This window comes from Lepidothrix coronata, unplaced genomic scaffold, assembly GCF_001604755.1.
Source record: "Lepidothrix coronata isolate B3197 unplaced genomic scaffold, Lepidothrix_coronata-1.0 Scaffold11, whole genome shotgun sequence".
Lineage (NCBI taxonomy): Eukaryota > Metazoa > Chordata > Aves > Passeriformes > Pipridae > Lepidothrix > Lepidothrix coronata.
Window position 1 is genome coordinate 8,077,018 of NW_016690191.1, and position 22,459 is coordinate 8,099,476.

At 39.0% G+C, this 22,459-nt stretch overlaps 1 protein-coding gene and 1 long non-coding RNA gene across 7 annotated transcripts in view; one reads left to right on the top strand and one right to left on the bottom strand.

The window, feature by feature from the left end:
• The window catches only part of SLC12A1 (solute carrier family 12 member 1), a 47,031-nt gene that overhangs the window by 2,486 nt on the left and 22,086 nt on the right, over positions 1-22,459 (bottom strand). For all 4 annotated transcript variants that reach the window (XM_017805019.1, XM_017805018.1, XM_017805017.1 and 1 more), the window contains 14 exons: positions 21,897-22,004; positions 21,067-21,190; positions 20,035-20,136; positions 18,053-18,208; positions 16,836-16,935; positions 16,640-16,751; positions 14,099-14,239; positions 12,095-12,201; positions 11,165-11,247; positions 8,074-8,217; positions 6,027-6,158; positions 5,683-5,794; positions 3,919-4,005; positions 1,641-1,776 (listed from right to left, as the gene is read on the bottom strand). In XM_017805019.1, coding sequence (XP_017660508.1) covers positions 1,641-1,776; positions 3,919-4,005; positions 5,683-5,794; positions 6,027-6,158; positions 8,074-8,217; positions 11,165-11,247; positions 12,095-12,201; positions 14,099-14,239; positions 16,640-16,751; positions 16,836-16,935; positions 18,053-18,208; positions 20,035-20,136; positions 21,067-21,190; positions 21,897-22,004 — 1,644 coding nt within the window. The remainder of the gene's footprint in view (positions 1-1,640; positions 1,777-3,918; positions 4,006-5,682; positions 5,795-6,026; positions 6,159-8,073; positions 8,218-11,164; positions 11,248-12,094; positions 12,202-14,098; positions 14,240-16,639; positions 16,752-16,835; positions 16,936-18,052; positions 18,209-20,034; positions 20,137-21,066; positions 21,191-21,896; positions 22,005-22,459) is intronic.
• On the top strand, positions 1,769-22,069 carry LOC108492569. 3 transcript variants are annotated; one of them, XR_001873152.1, is made up of 5 exons: positions 1,769-1,812; positions 6,543-6,598; positions 7,224-7,331; positions 16,140-16,270; positions 21,790-22,069. It is a non-coding gene; the product is annotated as an uncharacterized LOC108492569 (long non-coding RNA). The 3 variants fall into 3 exon arrangements; XR_001873151.1 differs by lacking the exon at positions 1,769-1,812 and adding an exon at positions 5,808-5,879 and having other exon boundaries at positions 6,525-6,598; XR_001873150.1 differs by lacking the exon at positions 1,769-1,812 and having other exon boundaries at positions 6,172-6,598.

Genomic DNA, 22,459 nt, shown 5'->3' on the forward strand with positions numbered 1-22,459 from the left:
TAACACGAGTCATAAGGAACAAGAGACCAGGGCAGGTTTGTGTAAGATAGATGTGTCTTAACTGGTCTTGTAAATTATTTTCTCTTTCCCTGGAGAAAGTAAAAAGCTGGACTTTTTTCTGTTCACACCTTAACATTTCTTCCTCTACAGAAATTCTTACTGCTCTTTTACATGTTATATAGCTAAGAATCCTCATAATTTAGCCAGCTGTTATCTCATGAGAGTCATCCTATAATATCACCCTTTATCTGTGCTGCCAGGTTTTTCTCTTTTGAATTTTAGATGTGTTCTAATGTCCTCTGTGAAATTTCCAGAACTGCCTTACTTTTAAAGATAAGGGGCAGGTCTTTTCAGGTGTGTAAGCTAAAATTTTTGTTGCTGTTCTTGTTTTATAGAGCAACTTGGCATTTCATATTTCTGACTTTTCAACCAAGGGGGTATTTTTCTGGTTCTTTAGTTAGTGACCAAGCTTAATCATGTATTTTCTTTCTCTCATATCCTGGTTCTGCACACAAGTGTGCAGAATATTTGTGATTATATTCCCATTGTCTTTTATACTGAGATGTTTTAAGGGCTCTGACTCTCAATTTTTGATGGTTGAAGCTGAGAGTAATTCTAAGGCTTTCTGCCCACAGCTGACTGCCATAACCTTATGCTGGTTATCAGCTCCACGAAAAGGGTAACACAGTGAGCAGCCAGGCTGCTTCCCAGCTGCTGCAGTTGGTAGTGTAGTGTGTTATCTTAAATCACCATTGATTTCTGATTATGTTAGTATGTCAGGCTGTGACTTCTAGCAGCTCTGAGCTCAGAGTCACAGTCCTTGCTCTGCTGAGGAAGTTACTAGCGTCATAAAGTGGAGATAACTGAACTCTCAGTGCACTCAGGTTAATCCAATAGGAACCATAAATAAAATTGCTAGATTAATTCTCTGTGAGTTACACTCTTAAGAGTGAAAGAGTTTGCAGTGTCCTTTTGGTACTGGCCTGATGAAGCCTGGCAGTCCCTTGCTAAAAAGGTATTTTCCAGTAAATTAAAGTGCAGCCTGGACTCTAATTTACGCAGTGGATCAGCCAACATCAGCCTTAAGTGCCTGTGAACTGCAGGAGAGCTCCTGTGCTGTGGACAGGTTTAGTCTGCAGGCTGCCATTGAGGAAAGAATCCATGTTAAATCTTGCCTTTGGAGAAATTTCTAGAGTTAGTTGTGGTGTCTGGATTCAGTCCTGCATTTCCCAAAGTGGTGAATGTTTGGAACTGCAGTCTTTAAGAGGTTCAAGCTCTAAAACAGTGGAGCCATTTAATAAAGCTCTCAGCAGATCCGATTAGCTCAGGCTCAGTGCAGCACTATGTGGCTTCTTGTTCACAGTGGGTTTTCATCTGGCTGGCTCTGATGTGGGCAGAGCTTCTCATCAGCCTGGAAAATACTGTGTAAACCTGCCAAGGTCTTAGAGTGCTGAATAATGCAATCATAACACACCTCTGCAGTGTTTACAATATAAATCCAATTTGTAAATATCAAATACAGGTTTGTACATGTCACGTTTCTCATTCCATATCTGGTATTTCACATTTTCTTACTAATCGCTTCAAACATCTGGAGTGTAAGAAAAGGTACATATGTAAAAAGGCAGGCAAGGCTTTACCTTCTCCTTGAATGCTTCCAGCTCTGCATCTGTAATTTTCCATGGAGTCTCTCGCTTTAATTTCTCAGCAGTTGTTATATCTTTGCAGCTTTCATGGAGACGATATGGTTCAATCATCTCTTCAAAGAATTTCCAGCTGAAACAGGAATTACAAAGGAGGCCTTGCTGCAGGGTGTGAACTCACTGACTTATTTCACAGTCACTGTGTACGACAGGCCTCGCTGATGATAATTGCAGCTGAAAAACTTGCAAAATCTTTAACTATTGTTTGTTACATTGTGCCCCAGGTTATATCTGTGCCACTTCAGTATGTTTGGGTTATTTGAGGATAATTAAAAGGTTATTTGAGGATAATTAAACACTGCATTTGGCAGAGAATTTTCGGCATTTTCCTGGTTCTGACAAAAATTACTTCTACAAAAACTCCAAACTGGTTACTAATTACTAACTATTAGTTATTAATATTAACAATGAATGTGGATTCTCATAATAAAGTTTTATTACTGTTTTAGCTCTAGCAAGACCAATCACCTGACTGATGCAGTTTTACTGAGCATTTTAATGAAATGGATAAACAGGTGATATAAATTTCCTATGGCAAGGGGCTGAAAGAAATGCTGTAGGTTTTTTGCTATATGGGGGCTCAGATTTGTGTTCATTTCCCAACTTCCCCACTTTTCCACAGACTTTCACTGTGAATTTCATTTTTTTTTTTTAAGCTTTTGATTGTCATCATCTGGAGAAACTTCCTTGCTTGCTGCATTGTTGAAAGTTTTTTATAATCCCACAGAGACCTGAGGGAGATTCTCTTGTGTCAGTGTGAGTGTCTTTCTCTGAGCACTTTGTGCTGACAGACCTCACTAGGAAGTGAAATGGGAGACTGGGCACAGGCTGGACTTTATGGCCAGGAAGTCATGAGGTGGGTTAAAGACTGTGACATGCAGCATTTAGTGTGGCTGTTGCTAAGTTGTCAGAGTTTGTCAACATCCATATTCTCTGTTTCAGTATGTAAAATAGTGATAATTCTCTTATTATTAATGAAATAAGTGGGATGCCAGCTGGAAGAGAGATACAGTGGTCTAGCAAGTGTCTGGCACAATATTCACTTGTTCTGTTGAGATACTGCTGATGCAGCACATGTGTGTGTGTTTTATGTTAATGCCAGATATGAATTCCCTTTGCTAGCTTTTATTTATGTAAAATCACTGCGTTGTATTGGAGGAAAAAAAGAAGTATTCTGCACAGTTCTTGATATAATTAAAAAATATTACTTCAGAGATCAAGAGGGCAATAAAAGGTGACTTTAGGTATCTAGTAATAAAATCTTCCTATTCTTTAGTTTCATTTCTTAAGTGAAAATCTCCAACGAACCACAGAAACACTGGTGAATCTAATATTGTTTTTGCAAAGTTATGTGTTTGTGTAAAAACAGGACACGGAAGGACTGAGAAACTAACCTGGGATTGCAATTGAATTCAGAGGAAGGGCTTTGGGTGGAGTAAGGGAGGGGATGGAAGACAGCATAGCAAGGTGAGCACATTTTCAGTGGATCTTTAAGACCAAGAGCAATACTGTGAATTGAGTTTAGGATTCAGTTATTTCATGAGCAACCTGCTGTAGACTTTTGTCTACATTAGCAGATGTCTACATAGATGATTTTTATGGAAATATGTTTTAGAAAGAAAGGACTTTAAGATTTATTTTTTTTTAGCTGACACAGTTGGAGGTGGAGCTCCTTGAGCACTGTTTTACCAACTTCCTAACCTTTACCTAAGATAAGTTAATTTTTAAAAAAATTGAACCTTCATTATATTTGAGTGATAGGGGAGTGTTATAATGTTGTCCTCATGGGAAAGAGGAAATATGCTTATGTTTGGCCAGAAAAATGTTATGAATTCATTATAAAATCCAGAAGGTTGAGTTGACAGAAGAACTATGACTGAAGTCTATTGCAAGCTAAATAGATATGAAAAGCCATCATAAAATGCCTGTTAAATTTAGTGGCTCATAAGTATGCTGTCTAATTAGTCTTTATTAAAATTCTTATAATTACAACATAAAGAAAAAGGCTGCCTATGGTTTGGACTCTTTGAATTGTGATTGTTAAAAGGTTCTTTTCTTTTTCCTGTTCTTGGTACTTAGAAAATTATTGTGATAAAGTGACAGTGTTGTTCTCTGTGGTGTGTTTTGGTTTTTTGTTTTTAATGCTCAACATAAAAAAAACAAGCTCCAGATAAAGGCTGACTGCTAAATAATGGATTTTGTTAATGTTTCTTACCTCTCTTTGTTGGGCTTTATATTGATATCACAAATGATATTAATATCAGCAAATTTTATTCTGAATTTGCTTAGGAGTGAAGCCATCCTGAAAACAAAAGAGAAATGTTTTATCACTGTGCTTCTGAGTGCCTTGTATCAAAGAACACTCATAAATGAGTTAGACAACTGCATTTGATATCTTATCTTTAACTATATGACAAATTACTTTAAATGCTTTTAGTGTTTCAATTTGCAATTACAGAACAGGATTAATGTGATTGCTGTAGTATAATTCATTTAACTGATGATCGATGAAAATCACAAAAAGTGGAAATTAATAGCAGACAGAGGGCAGGGTGTTTACATTTTGGGAAAAAAATGGTACTTTAAGTATATCCTAAGGCTTGAGTTATAAAGGAAAAATATTCAAAATGCAGTAGGGCAGAATCCTCCAGTTCTTACAGAAGGCTTCTGTTATTCTGTTATTGTCAGAATTCTATGCATGGAGCGTGTACAACACTGGTAGTGTATGTGTTGGTGAAAATCTGGTCCAGAGAGTTAGTGAACAATACTTAAAGAGTCTTTTTCATTTAGGAATTTATAGTGATCTACTCACATGTTGGTTTTGCACATTTTCATAAAAGAAAATACTTTTGAGCCTTGGTTGGCAGAAGGAATAGTTTATAGCTTTGTGTGTGTTTGTGCTGAGGTTACAGAGGTTTGCTTAGGTCAGTTTTGTCTTTGTTTGAAGCACAGTTGGGATCTTGTGGTTCTTCCCCACACCTCCTTCCCTTTCTTTTTTTTTTTTTGGTATGTAAGCTTTGGAATTTGAAAAGGTCAGAGAGTTCCTAGGAGCAAACCATGGTAGAAGTACATATTTGTTTATGACCTGAGAGTTTACTCATTCTTCTTTTATATATATAAGAAGAACATACTGCTTCTATAAATCTTGACGTCCCTTGGGGCAATCCTTGTTTAGAACAGGAAAAAGAGAAAAGTCTCAGCTTCTGTGGAGAGGTTTTAATATTTGGGGAATTACATACTAGTAAAAGTCCAGCTAAATTTAACTTCTGAATTGGCTGAAATTGAACTTGACTGATGTTGTTTTTAACTGCTCTTTGTTAAGCAGTTGCTGATTTTCATCCCAAATTGAGCTGCTTCCACCAGTGGTGAAATAGCTGTGCCTCTAGTGTGTAAAGTGCTTTGGAAGGAAAGGTGCTGTATACAGTGATGATAAAAATAAGTTAATATTAGTACCTTTCATTTGCTTGAAGGCAAATGATGATTATGAAATCTAGACTTGTTTTAAAAAGCTGAGTAAAATCAACTTGGTCTTAAAGTTGATTAACTTGCTCTTTAACTTCTTTACTTTTTGCCACAGTTAATCACATTTATGTGAGCTATCTGTCTATGGTATTGCATATGAGAGTTTCATGTGCAATTTCACTTGCTGTTAACTGGACAATCTCATGTAAATCCCATAAAAGTAATTATATTCTCATTACGAAGTGCAGACTGTTCTTCTTAGGGAAGGGAATATGAGCTATTAATGGGAAAAAGTGCTGGATGTGAGTTTCCTTTGGTAATGACCATTTGCAGAGCCTTGAGGGCTATGCCATAAGCTCAACACCTTTCTGTCAAGTACATCTTTTTTTTTTTTTTTCCTGCTGCCCACAGTACAACAAACTGGTTGTGCTGGAAAATTCCCAGCTTCCTGCTGTATATGCATTATATTCAGCATCATTCAAACACTGAACAGTGAGATAAATAAAATTATATTTACACTAGTTTTTCTTCTTCAATCCTGTTGACTTTTCCTCCAGTGAAGATCCTTAATTTACAATTTTTCCACTTCTTCCTGATAGTTAGAATGTAAGGAATTAGGATTGTTAGACCTGGAAGAACATACAAAATTACAGGAAGATCAGATTAGTGCATTGTGTGGTAAAAATTCCATCCTTCACTTCAGCAGCATTGGATGTAAGTTAATTTTAAAACATTTAATCCAGACATAAAATTGAATATGTGATCTTAAAAGAAAACGGTTTAATGTGAATTCCCAAGCCTGTTTTTATATTTGGTAACACAGAAATCTCTCTCCCTGGGGTTCTTACTCAAATTCCTTACCTCCATCATCGAACAGCCACCAAATGTCAATTGTACCTTTTCCTTGCTTCTTTTTAAATTGAGTGCTGGCTTCTAGCAGCTTCTGATTGAATTCACCCACATGCATTGACTGCATGGTGTTAATGGTGCTCTCTGCAATGAGAAAGAAAAAATGTGAAAGGATGTCTGACAAGCGAGGACACGAGTAGCTTTAGGGAGCCAAACGGAGAGAAAGCTTCAAGAAAATGAACTGTCTCTGACATAATTTCTATACTTTAAATCTGAAAAAAGATTACAGAGTGGATGCTATGGAGTTTTAATGTGCCAATACTCACAGAAACCAAAGCTTGTGGGATACATTGTCACTAGATTATAGCATCTTGAAAGGGGTTATCTGATTGTTTGTTCTCTGTCTCTTTTTACATAATGTAAAATTCTCTGGGGCTTTAAAAAGCGAGTGGGAAATATCTGATAGATTTTAGAAGTAAATGTGTTATTTTGCCTCATTTACAATCTCAGCTGTCTTGTAAAACACAGAGCTCCCTGGAAGGCACAGCGATGGTGGACGAAACGAGGATGCAGCGGGAGCACAGGTGAAGGGTGGAAGGCAGGAAACACAAACCTGTATGGCTGCTTCCCTGGGCTGGGATGGTCCTTGTTAATTGAAAATACATTCTGGTCCTTTCTGTTTGCTTGGTTGGCTTCAAAAGTTATAGTTTTGATTATGCACTAACAATGTCTTCTCTCATTCCATCTTTTGAAGCCTGTGACTTTATTACTGCTCCTCTTTCAATGATTTCAAAGAGATGGTGTCAGAGCAGTATTTTAAATGGAGCAGACAGGCTTCTTCAGAGGTTTTACTCTGATCTGCTAGGTTCTGAAAATGCTTTGTTTGGTTTTCTTGTATTTCTGGAGCGTGCACAGGATAGTTCTAAAGCAGTTCTAGCATTTCTGCTGGAAGATGCAACAACTCCGGGGACTATGAATATAAAAGCAAAAGAGAGAGGCAGGGATATTTATTATCATAATCTATCTCATATAGAGAGCCAGAGTGTGCAATATGTATTTCCTTTATGCCTTTCTCAACTAAATCAAAAAGGGTAGTTGAAACAGAGGTGCACACTCTTGTTGGAATTGTCATAAAAATATATTTTACTGAAGCTTGCAAAATGAACTGAAGTCTGCCAACTAACGAATAATGACATTTTATGTTTTCAGTCTGTAGATCTTCCTGATACCTGTGGGAGTTGCATGCACAGCCAGATGTAATAGTCTCTGCAGGTGAAAATTCTGAAAATACATGTCTGTGTAGAAGCATGGCTTCAGGTGGGTCATTACCATTACAGCCTAGCAGTTGTGAAATGAGACCTTAAATTCTGACTGTATTTCTGTATCATTTTACTATATCTGAAATGTAATTTTGATTTCATCACCTACACATTTAAGTTATGTGTTAATTAGTTATTTGACAGCATGCTGTGTATGTACTTCCAGTACTTTTACCACCTTCACTTGTGCATTTTTATGAAATTATGCTTAGAATATAGAGCAGTTGTGCTGTTTTTACCTGTTTTTCAGCTCTGTACCGAGTTTGTGTGTGTGTGTTAAGTAAAGTAAGATTGCTTGTTCCCTGAATATTGGGAATATGTTCCTATTTTCTTTAAAGAGGAGGAAGAAAGGCCTCTATTTAAAAACTGAAAACAGCCTATTAAAAAAAACCAAACAACCAAAAAATCCCCAAACCAACTTGTTCTGTATTTGTCAACCAACCATATTCTATTTTTGACAAATAGAATTGAACATTAGCTGAGCTGAGAAGTTTATCTAGCAAATGAGGGGAGGAAATTGGTTGTGTTTTACGAGGTAGTGTATCCTACAAGCAGAGGATGTCACTCTGTGCTGCATTACAGGGTTGTAGCCACCATGACAGGTTTGTACAGGGGAGGTCCTTTTCCAGGGGCTTCTGTGTGGCTCAGGAGCTTTTGGCTTGGAGTAAAGTCCAGTTTGGATATTGGTGAAAGCAGGGTGCATTGAAGGGTCAGGAAGGAGCTGTCATTTTGGAACTTACCCTTTTTTGTTTCATGTTTTGAGATATTGAGTGTGCTGGCTTTTTTGAAGAATCCACAGATGCCCCTTTTTCCTTCTTCAAAATCATTTTCTTTAATGGTGGCTTCCAGTGCCAATCTCTCCTGCTCCAGCTTCTCTAATTCCTCTGTATATTGGAAAAGGTAAGTGAACTGGTAACACATCACTTTCTTTTTTAAATTAAATCGCTTATTGAACTAATGGTGGTGATGTAATTGCTATTATGGTACTTTGTAGACAATGTAAAGCTGCTGGGAGGAAAAGCTAAAATGCTTCTTTTTTGCAAACTAATAGGGAGGAGGAAGCTGAATTCACCTGTAGAAGCCCTAACTTAGGGTGCCTGTGCCTACAGCAGTGGGGTGTGTTACAGTGCTACTCAGCTGCTCTTAGGTTTTCTCTTCCAGATCAAATTCAGTATTATGACATTTTATAGTTACATGAGATATTGAGTTATGTTAGTGGATATTTGGTTGGTTTCTTTAGCCAAGAATTTGAAAACACATTAGAAAAGCTGTTTTCCTAAAATGAGAAAGATCAGATATTGAGTTCGAGCCTGTGGGTCCCTTTTCTAAGAACAAGTCACATGGTTTGGACTTCAAGATTCTCAGAAATATTTAAGGATCCTGAATATGCCATCAGTTTCTATGCTGAAATATTTTTAAGTTTTAAGCATTTGCTGTAAAGATGTAAGATTTAGCTAACCAATCCAGTAAATTTAGTAATATAAAAGAACAATTTCATCTTGCCAGTATTAGCTTTATGCTGAGAAAAAGGTACCACATGTTACTGTGGAATATAGTATGACGAGGCACTAATTAATGTGGTTCAGGCATTTGCCTGCAGAAAACTTTTTTCTTAAGGAAAACTTCTATTTGAGTAATAGATGAACTAAATGTTCACTTAAGTAAAGTTCCTGTAGAGTTCATTTAAGACATTGTGTTAAAAAAAATAAACTCTCTCTAGGTGGACATTATTAACTCTGCTGACACTCTGAGTTGCCAGCAGAAAGAATATCCTTTCTTTTACTTTATAGTCCATGACAGCCACGTGCTTCTGATTGTCAGACACGGTGATAGTCACAAACTTAATGGTGACTCAAAACTAAAATTTCAGTTTCTCCATTGAACAGAATGCTGTATAAAGTATAATAGAATACAGTGATCTTTGTTTTCCACTGCAGAGACTTTGCATCTACTTGAAAACATTCCTTGATATTTGAGGGTTTTTCTCCCTGCCCCAATCCTAATTAATTCCTGACTCCTCGTGTCTGACCCCTTGAAGAACATTTGTTACTTTGTAAGAACGCAGAGCTGGTATTTGCTGTGTTTTCACAGGTGTTACAATGACTGTACGTTTTGAGCAGTCAGTTTCTGACTTGCATCAAGCAAAGAGACAGGCAGATCTCTCTCAGGTGTCACGAGGGGGAGAAGAAACCTTGATTAGTTTAGAATTTTTTCCAAAGTCCCCGTGGCTCTCCGTGCACATCGAGCTGCCAGTCTGCTGAGCGAGCGCTCATCCGCCTTGCTTTTGAAAGGAGTCTCTGGCGCCTTTTAATTCGGGGAGGTGATTTGCTTTTGAGCGTTACCTCATCCTGGACCGCCCGCTCTGCTGGGCTGTTAATTTGGGCTGTAATTAGCCGGGGCGGTGCGCGGCGCTGGCGGCGGGCGGCAGCAGAGAGCCGTGCTCTGCCGCGCCGGGGACCGGGGCCGGGACGGACGGCCGGGGTTAGCCCGGCTCTGTCCGAGCGAGTGGGTAGACTGACGAGATGTGGGGGAAATTATCGTACTGAACACCTTGAGAGAATTGTTCTGAGGGTTATTTTATGTGGAGCTGTTCCCTTCCCCAGAATACCTGAGGAACAAATAAGACCTCTGTGTGCTAAAGGGGAAAAAGCAAAACGAAGGCTGCCATTGTGTATGTGGCTTTTGGAAGCCCTTCGTTTAGGTGCAGCTGTCTGCTTGCTCTGTGTCCCTCTACCTTTTCCACCCAGATGGCATGGATCCCCCAGTGGTTCATAGAATCATAGAATATGCTGAGTTGGAAGGGACACATGAGGATCATTGAGTCAAACTCCTGGCCCTGTGCAGGACACCCTAAAGATCACACCATGTGCCTGAGAATGTTGTCCAAACGCTTCTTGAACTCAGACAGGCTTAGTGCTGGAACCACTTCCCTGGGAAGCCTGTTCCAGTGCCCAGCCACCCTCTGGATGAAAAACCTGTTCCTGATATCCAGCCTAAACTTTCCCCAACTCAGCTTCAGGCTGTTCCCTTGGGTCCTATCATTGGTCACAAGAGCGAAGACATCAGTGTCTGCCCCTCCAGTTCTCCCCTCATAAGGATGTTGAAGACCACAATGAGGTCTCATCTCCAGGCTGAATGAACTAAATGACCCCAGCCACTCCTCATAAACCTTCCCCTCCAGACCCTTCACCATCCTTGCGGCCCTCCTTTGGATGCTTTCTAATAGCTTAATGTCTTTTTCTGTATTGGGGTGCCCAAAACTGCACACAGGACTCAAGGTGAGGTTATGCTATGGTTTTCCATTTCCCCTGAGATATGCACTGCTAACCTAAGGAAGAATGAACAAAAAGGTGAAGAAGAATTGATGTTTCCTGTGGGTTCCAAATTTTTGCATGAGTGGGAACTTTCTGGGCCCCAGAGTTCTGCAGAGGTGGTACCAAAAGTGCAGCTTCCTGATTCCTGCAGTCTCACAGATCTCAGGTAAGCAGAAGGAGGAAGATGTGTCAAGACCAGGAGGGGAATGTGCAGCAGAGTGACAGGTTGCTGTGGCACAGCATGATTTTTTTACTGCTTTAGTCTGTGCCTGTGCTGGAACTGCTTTGGGAGTTGAGTTCTCTGGAGTGCAGAGCCCCTTAATGTGTTAGGCTTGAACTCTTTCTGTCACTGCCAGTGATCAGCAAGAATTTGGGGCAGGATTTAAATTGGAGAAGCAAGGAGGAACTGTAGAAGTCATCAGTGTAGGAACTATCCTAGAAAGCAGGTGGTGATTCTTAAGGGTACTTCTTGTGCTGTGCATGTAACCAGCACAGATATTCAGCTGTGGAGTCTTACCTTGAACCTGAAGGACCTGAGAGATATCAAATCCTTGGCTAATTCTGACAATAATCACCCCAAGCTCAAAATCAAAGGCATCACTGGAAAAAAAGAAAAAGAAGAATAAATATGCTTTTTGCATCGTACACGTCAGTGAGGAAAGCTACTTTGAGAAGATCAGAGGAAGTGTTACTGTTCACAGGGAGGACAGGCTAGGTAAAACTGCAGAAGGGATCGCCCAAGATTAAGCTAAGTACTGTAAATTTTCTTCCCTTATTTAAAAAAAGTGTATGAGTGGAAATGGGAACAGATAGGCTATTCCTGGAATGGATCTTTCAGACAACACTTTTTTAGGAACTAGGTTGCAATTGGGTAATTTTTTTCTCCCTTCTCTGAGGAAATAACAGAGCTGAGGTGGGGTTTGTTGCTCTGTAACTCGCTTATGGTGAGTTTTGAGCAGAAATCTATGAGAAGCCTGTTTCTAAATGACTGTTTCCCAGTGAAATCCCAACCCACAGAGCTGCTGAGCCTTAGGCACACATGAGATTTGAAGCAAGGCTCTTCCTCTGTCTCCTAGGCTTAAAAGAAGAATTCCATGATGTTCTCTTATTCCCTAAGTACGTACATGATGGTTGTTTTTCTCTGAGCTCCTGCCCACTAAAAATGGGAAAATACAGCTCTGCAAAAGCCCTGCTGACAGCAGAGCAGCTCCTTTAGTGCTGTCAAGCCACATCAGCTCCAACAGTGCAGATGTTTGACAGGCAGATCCTACTGGGTGTGGGAAGCCAAGGAGCCTTTTATAATGGGCAGTAACTTCTGTTACAGAGGTAGGATGTGTAGCCTAGATTTGTAGGTACTTACATTGTTTCTACACATCAAATTCTGTATGGAAATGCTATGTTAATCCAGTCTAAGAGGAGTGAAAAGGGAGGTGCTGAGCTGACTTACTGTATAATGCCCACATAGTTTTCAATTTGTGTGGCAGGTGCACTTCTCCAGTCCTTCTTAAATCCAATCACCAAGGTATTTGGTTTCATTCTACCCAAGCCCGAGGCCTAACAATATTAAAACACTGCTTAGAAAGGTACACACACACACATGCTTTTAACTGTAAATGAAAAGTAATGGCAAAAGATAACTGAAGTAATGTTCTGGAGACACTTACAACTAGATTGCATTTCATAAATGCCCTTCATGCTCATAGCCAAGCAGAAATCAGAAAGATTAGCTTTAAATCATTCCAACTGTAAATGATTTTAGACGACATAAATGTAGTTTTGCTAAATTAGCATTCATTTGCATTTCTTCTGACATGCTCTCATTAAAATGGTTCAATAACTTGGAATCAAGAGAGAGTTCAGAACTGTTTGTATGCTCATTCTAACATTATAGCATAAAGCTTTTATCAGCTTTGGAATGTTCCATAGATGAACTGAGTCTGAAGTCTCTTAAAACACCTCAGAGACACAGAGAAGGCGTAGCCTCCTAAGAGTATTTTTTTTCCTTGAATTTGGAAACTGTTGCTGTTCCATTTGCTGTATTCTTTTCAAAAGATTATCCAAAATCAGGTGAACATGCTTTATAGATACGTCAAATTATCCTTTTATGTGAAGCATTACTATTTACTGTTAAATTATAGTTTATAAACAGGAAGAAGAAATGGTTTGTCAAGATATTAAATTGCCTCCAGAACTGGTTCTGGATGCTAAAACCTGGACAAGTAGGAGTAGTCAGATCTAGATTCAGCTGACTTAATTTTTATAGAAATCTAAACACAGTGTATTGGGAACCTTCAGGAGGAGACACAAAAAATACCAGCTTGTCAAGTTGTTACACTTGCCCAGTTTTACTACTAGCAAGCAGAAAAGAGGTAAAAACTGTTGGAATCTTGGTGGGTTTGCACTGTTTACATTGAAATCAATAATTGTTGCACATGACTTTAGGTTACAATAGTGATGATATGGTTTTCCTTCTGTTTGTTGGAAGGGAATTATTTGTGGTCCAGTAGTTGACTTTGGCAATAGTAGTAATGGAAAGGAAGAGATCATCAGACTGTAACAGTTCTCAAAAACATCAGAGGGATCTCCTACTGAGACAATGTATAAACCCAAGATGAAGTGTCTTTGTGAGGCTTTGATAGAACAAAGGGACCTTTATTAATAGCATTTCATCTTGCTCAATTGTACTGTCCATTCAGCAAGTGTACAAAGAGCCCTGGTAGGCTGCCAGTGGGTGACTGTTACCCAGAGTATTTTAGTTGGTTCCCTACTGTCTCAGTTTGCACTGATGTCTTTTCAGCAGTGTATTTTGTGCAAAAGATGTGAATTTTCTCTATGTTTTGCCTCAGTACCTGTATGTTTAAATATTCATGTATGTGAAGGGGGGAAGATGGGAAATATGGAAACAATGTCTCTGTGCCTTCATTAAAGCCATTTTAAATGGACTGTTGGAAATGATCTGCTGTATTCTTAGAGTAATAGAAAAATATTGCACTTTTATTTAAATGGCCTTCTTGCTGTTTGCAGAAAATGTATATTACACATTTTCAGTTTTCATTTAATGCAGAAACATTCTCATATATTTAATATGCTGCATAATACCAAACAATAGAATTGATTTGAAGTGTATCAAGTGTCAGCTGCAAAGACAGTCATATGTTGCCCTGCAGATGCCTCTCTTTTTTCATAAGTGTCTTGTTCATTTAGGAGAGAATCAGTCTGCCTTGTCTCATAATGCCATAGCCCAGAACGAGATCTTTATGAAATAATCTGTAATATAATATACATTTATATTATGCCCCTTCTGCATTCTGCCCCCAGAATGCCCCTTCTGTCTATAACATTATCCATCCATACATACACAGGGCTTCTTAACAAGTAAACAGTAATGCTTCACATAAAGGGATGCTTTGATGTAACACTCTTCTGTGTGTTTTGTAAACAAAAAGCTTACTTGAAGAAGACTTTTGACTCCATCTCTGAAGCTGTCAGCTGCCACTGCTGCATAAAAGGCTTTTCTTTTGTTCTTTGTGAGCCAGGCCTGCTTTTTTTCCATGCCACTGTTCATCTCCTTAACACACAGCTTGCGTGGGCCCTGCATGATACAATAAAATATTATTAAAGTTTTGTGTTGTACATCACACAGTGATTTTGAAGCAGTTACCTGTGAGCAAACGGGAGAGCCAGAAAAATACATTTCCAAAAAGGGTCCACAGAGATTCAGCCCTTTGAAAAGAAGTGTGCTGCTAACATAATTCACATTCTGTTTGAGAGGCTGAGGCTGTTAATGCTACTTAAATATAGTGATTCTGACAGAAAGAAGAACTACTATGGATTGTAACATCTTAAAAAAAATCTAAGGTATGATAAAGCACCTCAGAGTGAATAAAGTCCCTCCCTGACTTGACTACGTAAAAGAGTCTCAGCAGATCTAAATATACTTGTTTAAGCTCCTATCTACTAACAGTAAGGGAAAAGAGTTGTGCAATACAATTAAAGATGCAAATGCCTTTGACACCAGTTTGTTTCACTGGTCATCTGGTAAATTAATGGGACAAGAATCCATGTGCATATTAGAATCAGAAGACATGGATGTAACTTAAGGAGAGTTTGATCTTGGCTGCTTGAAGAGCTGGGAATAATAACTTGAACAATAAGATTTAAGTTTTCTTGTGGGTAAGGGGGGAGAAAAACAAGTTTTACCCTTCTTCCCTATCTCTTTAAGGAGAGAACCTGAAGGTGGTTTTGCAGCTGGCTTGCACAGTGTTTCTGCTGGCCAGGGGTCCAGTCCCACCCTTCTGTCAGGGGACAGCCTGTGTGTGTCCTCCCCTGCTCCTCCTCTGTACCAGTGGTAATGTTTGTACAATTGTACAAGGAGCCCGGTGAATTTGCAGACTGAAGACTAACCTTGCAAAAATATTGTATGTCAAGGCAGGGAGTAAAAGCAGGATAGCCCTTTTTTCTACAAACTCAGACTTCAAGCCAACATGCAGCCACAACCTCAGACACAGGTAAACTTTAAATTGTCTTTATATTCAGTTGCTGTATTTATTTTGCCTATGTCTGAACTATGTCACTGTGTTCCTGGAAAGTTTCTTGCTGCTTTTTGGAAAAAAGAAGTGTAAGATGCTCTCTCTGGCATTGTTTCTCAAAACTTCATGCATAGCTAACAGCATGTCAGCTTTTGAGGCAAAATATGTTACATTTATGGCTGAATAGTCTTGCTGTATTTTATATGTTGTAGGCTGCTCTTCTATGTGGTTCCTAGGAATTTTATCGTCCATTTTTTACCACAATTTTGCAAATCAGAAGGGTTCATTTCGTCACATTTTTATTACCGAGCAAATTAAATTTCACTTAAGTTTCCAAAGAAATAATTTAAACCTCCTCCCCTCAAAACAATTACAATGCTTACACTAATACAGTAGACTTAGGGTTTTTTTGTATGGACAGAAATGAAATCTCAGTTCTCCTTAGAAAGTACTGATATAGAGAAACATGTCTAATAATTCAGGAACATTGCTGAGACTCAGCTTTAGGAAGCTGCATAGTTTCAGGATCTTGTTGGGATTGATTCTACACTTACTGCATGTGATGGGAAAGCTAAGAATAATTATAGTAGGGAAGAACTGGGACTAGTCACTCTTTATAGATTAATTTGATTTGAAAAGAATCACATGTGGATCTTCTGTACTCCGTTTCTGCAATGTGGCAGCATCAAATGAATTATTCCTACACTCTTGTAGGAATTCCTACACTCTTTCCTGAAATGATACTGTTATCAAGATTCTGCATCCCCATTTGGTGCCATGAGCTGGGGTTTTTTTTGTTTTCAAAATTAAAAGGTCATTGTAATATTTAAAATACGTTTTCTCTGTACATTACAAACCTATCTATTTTTATTCTGTCCTAATGAGAGACTAGATCTTCATCTTCCAAGATACATCATTTGCTGTGTATTTATAACTAGACATTTACTTTTCTCCTCTCTTCAGGTCTCAGAAGAGCATGTTTATCCTCAGAATTAGCACTCTAACAGTTTTGGAGGAACCACTGCAAAGGGAGCTGAATTACTTGCCAAACCCTAACACTGCAAATCAGTGACAAAGCCGAAAATGGAGCCTGGGTAATTTGACTTTTGCACAATAATCCTTCAAATTTTATGTGTTGTGTGATTTGGGGTTTTTCTGTCTTCTAAGCCTAAAATCTTTCCTTGTAATGTTCTATTTTTTTCAAACCATTTTTTGGTCCATCTGCTATGAACTCTGAAATGCATCTCAATGAGGCATTTACCAGCAGGCTCCGTATCAGCTGATGGCTTTCATGTCAAGAATTATGACAAAATTCCTTCTCAGTGCGAGTCTCTGTCATGGTCTGCACAGACACAGACCAGCACCAACAGGAACATTGTGTGCTGAGTGAGAGTGGAATGTGTAATGGAGACCTGCAGCACCCACTGGGGCTGAGTTTCCAGATCTGTCTGAGCTGACCTTACCGTGAACACTTCACAGCAGATACACAGCCCGTTGTTCTTGGTGAAGGTGTGTGTGATGTCCAGCAGAGCAGGCCTGATCATAGGAGCTCCTGTTAGTGTTATGCACTGAGGTCTGTTAGGAAGAAAAGAGGTTGTATATGTTTGGCTGATGTACATGTCCAGGATAAGCCATTCTACTGTTCACTGAAAATCTTACCTGAAGTTTTTCACATGGTCTTCCACTGTAGTTAATGCCAGAGCGCTGTCTAAGGCATTAACAAAGTAAAGAGCCTGTGTAGAGGAGCCCCAGTTTACTTCTGCATATAATAGAGATAAATAATGCATATTAAACCATGGGCTTTTCCCTACATTCTGTTGCAAAAGTCAGCAATCAGGTGCTCTGTGAAAAAAGCAGGATATATTCTCTCATACTTCATAGATACAGACCTATTGTTCTTTGTGCTTCTCAATAATAGGTTTTGCTTGTGTGATGCAAAAATACCCCATGCAAGTAAATGTTTTTGACAAGTGCCTTGTGACAGGTGTGTTCTCCTACACCTGTTGATATATTTACAGGAAAGAACCACAGGCCATCCCAATGGGTATGAAAATGCAGACAGGGAGGACACACAACAGTGCAGCAATACACAGAAAAGAATAAGTGTCAGACCAGGTGTTTCTGTCCCCAGCTGGCTGCAGCAAAGGCACATCTTCTCCTGGGAAACTTGTCCCTTTTATTTGTGTTATTTTTTTTTATACTGCAGAAGTAATTCAGGTGGTTAGCACTGAAATCTGGACCTGGGTTAGTTTTGTCCTGGATATGAATAACCAGACTGTCTTGTCTGATACTGGGGCTGTATTAGCACACAGATTTCTGACGACACCTCCTGTGATTTGCTGAGCTACTAAGCAGTTTTTTTCCAGCAGTAAAGTGTGCCCATCTTCTTTTGATTTATGGAGGGATTGTAAGGAGGTGCTGGAGGATGATCAGTTCAGGAGTAATTCAGATTACATTTTTGTTGTTGTATAATGGGCAGCAGGTTTAAATTTTGAGTGATGACCACGGATGAGTCAGCTGGGAGCACTGCAAAATTCAGGTAAGGTTTTGTGTGTGGGTGGAAAAAAATTATGAGTGATACTCAAGTAAAAGCCCCAATGTCATAAAGATGTGATGGGAATAAACCAGTCTGCTGGAATGTTTACAGAAAGCCCTGAACCATACTTGAAGTACTTGTTAAATAGGCAAACATTCACCAGATTATCAACTTAATCTATATTATATAAAGTGGAATTTAATGGGATGCTTCAGGCTTGCCTCTAAATAAAGATATCAGAGAAAAAGTAATTGCTAATTCTGTAAGCAGAATGAATTCCTTTAAAATCCAGTCTGGCTGTATAACATATACACAGAATAATAGCAGGATTTGGCCTTACCTGGCTTCTTATATGTTACATAAATATATAGAAAGAGCTCAATGGCATAAGTGATGAGAGCTGCCCACCAGTTGATGACAAACATCACACCACAGCATAGCAGGGCTCCAAAAAGTGACACCCACATGTTATAATACCTGAATGCAGGTCTCCAACCTGTTTAAAGACAATTGAGAAAATTGGAAGAGCATAAAATATATGGATGAAATGGTGATTCATGTTTTTTGTGTATACAAACCCATGTGCAGTTTGTTTCAGGCTCTGTCAGAAGGGGTGGGAGTGATATGTGCAAATTCTCAGGCATTGCATCAACAGATACTTTTAAGTGTTGGCTGCTGTAGGTTTCAACATGCACAGAATATGGGGTCTTACAAGCCTTCTGCTATTTCCTACTGCTTTGCTCAGCGTGGCTTTGAGTAGCTATTCTGTTTAAAGGTATTTTTCACAAATTAAAGTTTACTGGTTCAGAACATTTCAGAACATCAGAAACAGATTTTCCTGTAACTCCAGGTAATTGGTGACTGTCCTTTTGATGCATATACACAGAACTTATTATTGGTAGCTGAACACTTGCTGAGAGGAGAGTTTATCCCAATACTGTAAGTGCACCTGTCTGAAATTGGAAATCTCCTGACCTCACTGCAGAAAAATAAAACCATTTGCAATTGACTTTAAAAAGATATTATTCCTGCTGCTCTTCAGCTGCAGCACTGAATCCATCCCCTGCTACCAATTAAAATGATGAGGCAAGCAGTGAGCCTCCATGGTTTGCAGGTCTCTGCCAGGTGTTCTACAGAGCACACTCTTTGGAGAGGGAAAAAACACAGAAGATACAAGATCCTGTCTTGGATCATCTTTGTAATGAGGGAATGGGAAGGACCTGCTGTGAAGAAATTTGCTGTCCTGCAGCCTTGCAATTATTATAATCTATCACTGTGAATTGGCAGAAATTAACTGGAGGAAATGAGAAAAGAAAAATGGCTGCAGTTCTGTCTGAAATGTTAAATAGTGGTAGAGTCAGATGCAGGCAGATGAAGTCTGTAGAGGTAATTGTTACTCAGCTCCAAGGCCATGTGGAGCATATCTGCATTTGTTCAGCTGTGCAGGTAATTAGCAGAAGTGCTCATCTTTTCTGCCCTCTGAACAAATGACACTATGCAGCTCTATAGGAAGGAAGCTGATGTGTTGCTATTGCAGTTTCTTCACACTGGAAATCAAAAATTTATTCCTCACTCCTTGAGTTGAATAATTAATTCATAGCATCAGGAAATTGTCTTTCTTATGTGCAAACCCAGAGTTGCTCAGCTGATTGGCTTTAGTCCTGGAGGTGTCACCCCTTCATTCATGAAGATGTGAGAATCACTCTGCTGTGGCAATGCGTAAGCCTGAAAGCCACTATGTTCCTTTGCTGCACAAATATAGAGAGAGGATCTCAAGTTATCCCTGAACAGGATCTCATTGCATTTCACCTTACAGTTCTGCTTCCAGGTACTGCAGAGATGTGCTGGTGCTGTCTGGGGGACCTGTTCTTGCTCTACATGTTCCTCTCCAGGCAGGATCACTCTACTGCAATTACTGTTCGTATGAACCTCCCCATACACTTCACTGTAGATTTGGAGGAGAAGGACATGATTACTCCCCACTATACCTTGCTTTATGTGGCTAGAGTTGGCATAGGCTTTTATCCACCCATGTTTTGTGACAGTGAGGGGAAAACACTCTTAGGAGGAGCTTTTTTTGCTCCAGTGGGATCCCCTGAAGTATTTTTTCATCCTGTACAACTGTAGAGATTGTAAGGACTAGAGCCATTATTTTTATCTTTTGGAGATAAATAAAATGTCTTCATATTCAATAAGAGCAGTAAAACATCAGATCACATAGCCTAGGTATTTTACATGTGCTGCAATTTCCTCTGACATACAGTAAAAAACTTGCAGAGGTCAGAAAGCCCACATTTAAATCACTAGTGAATGCAGACTCACCTGGAGATTTTGCGTATGAGGCGTGAAAGCAGGAGAAATTAATCAGGGCGTAGGAAGCCAGGAAGAAATTGGAAATGATGGGAGCAATGGTATTCAGTTCAGCTGCAAGACATAGACACAAGTCAGACATAGGCACCAGGTTCCTAGACTGTTGGCTGGCTTTTTCCTAATGATGCATTAAATCTGAACATTTTCTGAATTTGTCATCCAGGGAGAGCTTGGGTATTTTACTGTCTTACTAATTGAAGGCCACTTTGATATACGTACATTCATATGAATTATGTCTGCTAATGCTGATTTTAATAACATTATGTGCTGTGCAAGGTTATATTTGATACTGTGATTCTACAGGCTGTCTCTTAACAATGTAGATCTGGTGTAAAGTTAAGAATTTTAAATACATAATTGAAAGGACAGATGCTTTGCACAAAATATTTATAGTTAAAGCTTATTGTTTTGCTTTTTAAATGGAAATCTGAATTATCTCTACTAGATATCCTATTTACTTAGTGTCAGACAGTTTGAATTTCTAATCTTGGAAAAACTGATTTAAAGATTCTCACACCCCTAAATATGGTAGGTGGGATTTTCTACCACAAGTGCTGGCAAACTGATTTACTTTGGACCTGACTGTTGGGAAGGTTTGGGCAGAGTAGGCTTCCTGATTGTCTCAGGACTACCTCAGAGCTATGTGCAATATAAACTGGAAAACCATTTTCAAAGCTTGTGACTTTGCCTTATTTGATATAGCTCTAAACACTGCCCTCTTCCAGCAGAGTGAACAGGAATTGAAACTGCATCTTTGAAAATGAGGCTGTAGTGGTGTTGAGATGTCACAAGAATCCCTGTTGGGGTTTTTTTGCCTTCATTAAGAATAATGGAACTACTACCAGGACTTTGAGTGTGCTTGAGTTTATGTCAGAGCTTACCTGACTGGAAATTTTTCTAACCATAGCTAATAATTGTATCAAGATATCAGTTTGTATAATTTCAGAACATGGTATTATAGCAGTTGTGTTACTTTATACAAACCAATCAAAATGAATGCCATAGCGATCACGAAAGTGAGAACATATCCCCTGATGGGCTCATTGTTTTTTCCATATCCTTTGGCAAAGAACTCGAGCCCTTTGTAGACATTGTCCTTGCAAAGAGCCTGGTAAGAAATCAGAACGGAATTCTGTTAAGCAGTGCTTTCTTGCATCAGAAGTCACTGTGAGTGGCAGCTTGCTGGGCATTCGCTAAACAAGTTAGATATATCTTAGTACTTCAAATACATCAATGCCATGGCACATGAACATTTAAATAAGGTGATAAGACAATGTGCTACTATGTTATTATATAGTGGGAAACAGAAATACAGGCATTTAATGCTTATTCAGTGCTTTAAAAGAAAAGATTAATTAAATAGTTAAATGGAATCTAAACTGGGGGAAATTGAAGCCCAAATCAGTGGCTTGGTGTAATTTGTACAGGTTATCTCTCTGTCCCATGCCCTCTGCTCCCACTCTTTCCACATTGCTGCTTCCCAGACAACTTCTGGAAAGCTGGGCAGGTGCTTTGCACAAAATATTTATAGTTAAAGCTTATTGTAGCCTTCAAGCTATTTATAACAGACACGTGTGTATCCCCACTCCTGCAACAAAGCTGAGCTCTGACCAAAGGAATATTGTTGCCCTTGTATGAGGATGAAATCTGCCTATTTCTGTTGAAAAACATTGTACATACTGTTTTCCCTGCCTTTTCCTCCCACAGGTGTCAGTGTTGTTTAAATATATATTACATTTGGCACATAGACTTCAACTAAATTTTGTGTCTTTGAAGTAAAACTGAGTATAAGGAAATGGATAGTTTAATTTTACCTGGAAGACTTTGGGTGCACTGACAAGAGATGCTAGAGCTGATGACAGAGTAGCTGAAAAGATGCCAGCTGTGATGAGAGGACCAAAGCCAGACACCATGCTCATCACCTTTATGAAGAAAAGAAGGTAAAAAGAAGAGTCAGTCATCACCTTTATGAAAAAAAAAAAGGTAAAAAGAATAGTCAGGCTTACATTTAGATGCAGATTTTGTTGACAGTACTCTTGTTTTCTATGTGTCTCTGCTTTTCATGGTTCTAAATTCAATCTGCTACAAACCAACTGTGAAGTAAGGAAATACTATTATTTCTCTTTTAATAAAAAGCAATGGGGGCATGGCAAAATTTTTATTCAAGTATGCAGCTGTCTGCTGGGGCAGATGAGTACTCTCTGAGATTTTCTCACTGCCTTTACTAACTGATTGCTACAAGTAACAGCCTCTACTTGACAAGTAAATAGCCAGCTCGTAGTAAGAGAGGAAAATGGAAATGGCAGGAAAAAGCACCAAAGTATGAAACGTGGTTGGAGGCACTTGATTTTGTTTGGGGTTTCCTTGATTATTTAAT